Here is a 3,691-nt window from a genome sequence, read left to right on the forward strand (position 1 = left end):
CTACCTCTGAAAGGAGGATGGGGCCCTCCAGGCTGGATATGTTGTTACGGATCCACATAAACTTCCAGAATACGAGCCCTGCCAAATGTCAAACCCGCCCACGTAACCTAGTTAATTGCTCTTACTCAGGCTTGCGTAAAAAGCATAGGGGATGATGGTTAACATTTATGCTGATGGCCGCTTTACCATTGGGGTGGTACATGATTTGGGTATGTGATAGAAACACAGAGGATTCATGACAGAAGCTGGTACCCCAGTCAGAAATGGACCCCAAATAGCAGAACTTCTAGAGGTACTGTTATTACCCCAGCAGATCACTAAAGTTAAAACCGAGGAACATCGTACAAAAAAATTAGAAGAAGCCCAAGGAAATAGATGGGCTAATAAATATGCTAAATTAGCGGCCTCTTCCCCAGTCACCCAAAAAATCCAAGTGTTTCCCAAGCCTTGGGACTATGCCCCCTGCATCCTGCTTCGAAGCCCTAGACCTCAACAGACCAATGAACCTTCCCTTGAGGGAAGAGCACTGATTTGGGATGACTCCTAGGGAAATCATAAGAGAAATCCATCTGCACGGCCCAAATAACAGTTTCAGACTCTGAAAGGACTGGGTGGGAAAGAGCTAGACCATCAAGCCTTCAGATGGACTTTGGAAACACCGAGATGGCTGCTCAGTGGCTTCCTTATCTCTCTCTCGTCATTGTGTACAGTTTACACAACACACGGAAAGGACGAAATGCGGGATACATTAGACAAATAGTAATTTGAGCCCTTTGGCTTTTATCTGGACCAAGCAAGTTGCCACTTGACTCAACTGCCATAAACACGACCCTGGTAAAACTGTAAAGGTGGCCAAGGAAGGGGAGCGGCTCCCCCTCAGACCCTCCCTTCACCGGCAAGGGGATTTTTGCCAATTACCAAAAGCACAAGGCTACCAGTACGTACCCACTCTCATCCACGTATTTTCTAAATGGCTAGAGGCTTTCCCCTGCCAAATGAGAACACCTGTCACCAAAGTGTCCCCGGAACAAATCTTCTTCACTTAGGGTATCCCCACTACCGTCTCTGGGAACAGAGGATCATGTTTCGTTAAGAAAACTACATGGGACATTGAAAAGACAGCACATTCGTCAAAGTCTCCGCTGCTCTTACCATCCTCAGTCATCAAGCGTCACAGAAAGACCCAACAGCATCCTCAAGACCGAACCGGCTAAACTGCCAGAAGAACTGGACTCACCATGACAGCCCATTGCTTTTATGACTCTCAGGTGTTCACCCCTCTTTCCATGTTAGCTTCTGAAATGATCACGGGAAAGCCTACGAGGATGCCTTCTTCATCTTGTCTAGTGGAAGATTCTACTAAGCGACTAATGACCGGGTAGCACGTACATCATGAATACACTGCACAAGGTGATGATTCACGTCCCGGGCAAGACGGAGCCAGACTGTGTGAGATTTCATGAGGCTACTCAGAACGACGGCAATTCAAAACTTATCAATTGCTTATTTCTGGAATTTTCTGTTTAATTTCCATTCAGTCCACCATTGACCGCGCAGGTAACTAAAACCACAGAAAGCAAAATCACAGATAGAGAGGACTCCTGTACTCACCGCTGAAACAATTTACCTCGTGCCTGGATGACATCACCACTGGCCTGAAATTGGTGACTTGCCCGCTGTGAGAAATCCAGTGTGCTCTTCTCCATAGCCGCCAACGCCCTCCAGGCCAGCCTGACTGCAGAAGGGGACACTTGCGCAGCGGTCGGAAGCAACTGCTGGACTTTTGTTCCCCGCAATCTACCTGACGTCTCTGCCGTAACCGGGAAGGTTCAAGAGGTGAACAGAGAAATGTGTGCATCACCGCCATCACGCTCACCCTACCAAGGAGGACAACAGGCCCTGGATTTCTTCTTGGTAGATCCCTGAAGGTCTATGAAGGTGGGCACACAGATCGATTCAGCTGCTAATCTTTGTCTCTCCATTTATCTTCAAAGTATCCCTCTCATTAAACGTCTTGTGTGTCTTATAGTACAGCAATTATCAATTGTCATCAAGTCTTAACAGATGGTTCGGCTGGGTATAAATGAACAAAGGCGACCAAATGAGAAATGGACTTATATTGTCCACAGCAAAGAATGCCTCTTTTCCCTTGAACGAGAGTGAGAACAAAGATTCTTGACCGAACTTTTTGCCAGGCTCCCCTGAACCCTCTCCCAACGAGGCCCATCCATGTACTTCCTTCTAGAATCCAGTTTTATCGAGAATTCTGCTAAATCGAGCCAGTGATAATTTCCCATCCTTGATATCTGAGCAAACTCCAAACCCCCCAGGTGATATCTGATCAACCTGGCCTGCCTTCAGCCAGCATCTGCCCAGACTTGATGTCTCCTCTTAGTCATTTTCCATCCACCAATTCCCCCACCCCACCCCTCTGCCCCAGCCCCCTCCCCAACACACACATACTTGAGCCTTGGCAATAAATTCCACTTGTTACTGGATGTATTGGGCCTATTTCTATACTGAGTCTCTCTTCCCCTATTGCGAAAGAGTTTTTTGAATAAAATTTACCTTCACTTAACTTCTGTCTATTCTCTTTAACGGTGTTTTGGGTTTTTGTTTGTTTGTTTGTTTGTTTACCTGCTAGATCAGTGAACAGGTCAATTTCTAAAGCTCTGCCAGATCTCTGCCCTTTTGGGGGAGGTGAGGCAGCTGGGGAAGTTTCTAGAGAAACCTGCACTCAGATAAAGAAAGCTCTCATTTCCGGGGCTGGGAGGTGGCAGAAGAGATGGACAGTCTCCAGCCCCCTGTCCTTCTGGGGCGCCTTCACCTCGTGCCCCTGACACCAGTGCATTGGGCCAGGACTACCCTTGGTCTGGACACAGCCTCTGCAGACCTTAGACCTAGCCCCCACCCCCCACCTCAAGCGGTCTGCATCCACACCCACCAGAACTCAAGCTGACCCGGAAAAGAATTAAATCTAGTACTTTAAGCTCCACTCAGTGGGAAGTTTCACCTATCTGCCCAGACAGAGCCTTGTCGGGCCCCACCGTCACATTTCACTTGCACAAAATAGTGTCCTCTACTTGGACACCTAATGTGTGCTAAGTCGGCAACGGAAAGCATACCTAACCCACACCTTAAGGTTGCTCCACGTTCCGGATAAGGACATGGAGGTTCCGGAAAGCTGACTAACTTGCCCACCTGTGCTCTGTCATACCCCAAGGGACGCCCGAGGTAGGAACGCGCCTGAAGAGTCACTGAAGGGCCAAAGACACCCTGAGGCTTTTAAGAAAACAAATCTCTAGATTTTTATCTTTTTTTTGTTAAGCCTACACCAAGACACTCGGGTCCTTCCTCCCCCAGCCCTCTTTCCAGCCCACCCCCGCCTCAGTATCCCTATCCGCCGACCAGGTGGAAGAGTCTTCGTTCCTCCTAACTCTCTGTATTGGGGGTCGCTGTGAGGATCAACTTCGCTCCCCAAAAGCAAGGATTGGAGTGACGGAGGCGGGCTAGAGAGGATTCCCGTTTTCTGGAAGGAGTGAAAAAGCCGCCTGTCGGCACCTGCTACCCAAAAGCCTCGGGCTATGGTACCGCCCCCGGGCCCCGCTCCCGGCCGCGCGCCGAGAGAGCACTGGCCCTTTAAGAGCGGCGGCGGCCGCGGCGCGGGGAGGAGGGCTGGGAGCGCCGCGAG

The 3,691-nt window shown here is 49.6% G+C and overlaps 1 protein-coding gene across 1 annotated transcript in view; it reads left to right on the top strand.

Moving 5' to 3' along the window:
* The first annotated feature begins 1,325 nt into the window (after positions 1 to 1,325).
* The window catches only part of MMP15 (matrix metallopeptidase 15), a 21,263-nt gene continuing 18,897 nt past the window's right edge, over positions 1,326 to 3,691 (top strand). The window contains exon 1 of the mRNA XM_006908853.2: positions 1,326 to 1,378. Coding sequence (XP_006908915.1) covers positions 1,326 to 1,378 — 53 coding nt within the window. The remainder of the gene's footprint in view (positions 1,379 to 3,691) is intronic.

This window comes from Pteropus alecto, unplaced genomic scaffold (genome assembly GCF_000325575.1).
Source record: "Pteropus alecto unplaced genomic scaffold, ASM32557v1 scaffold123, whole genome shotgun sequence".
NCBI classification, from domain to species: domain Eukaryota; kingdom Metazoa; phylum Chordata; class Mammalia; order Chiroptera; family Pteropodidae; genus Pteropus; species Pteropus alecto.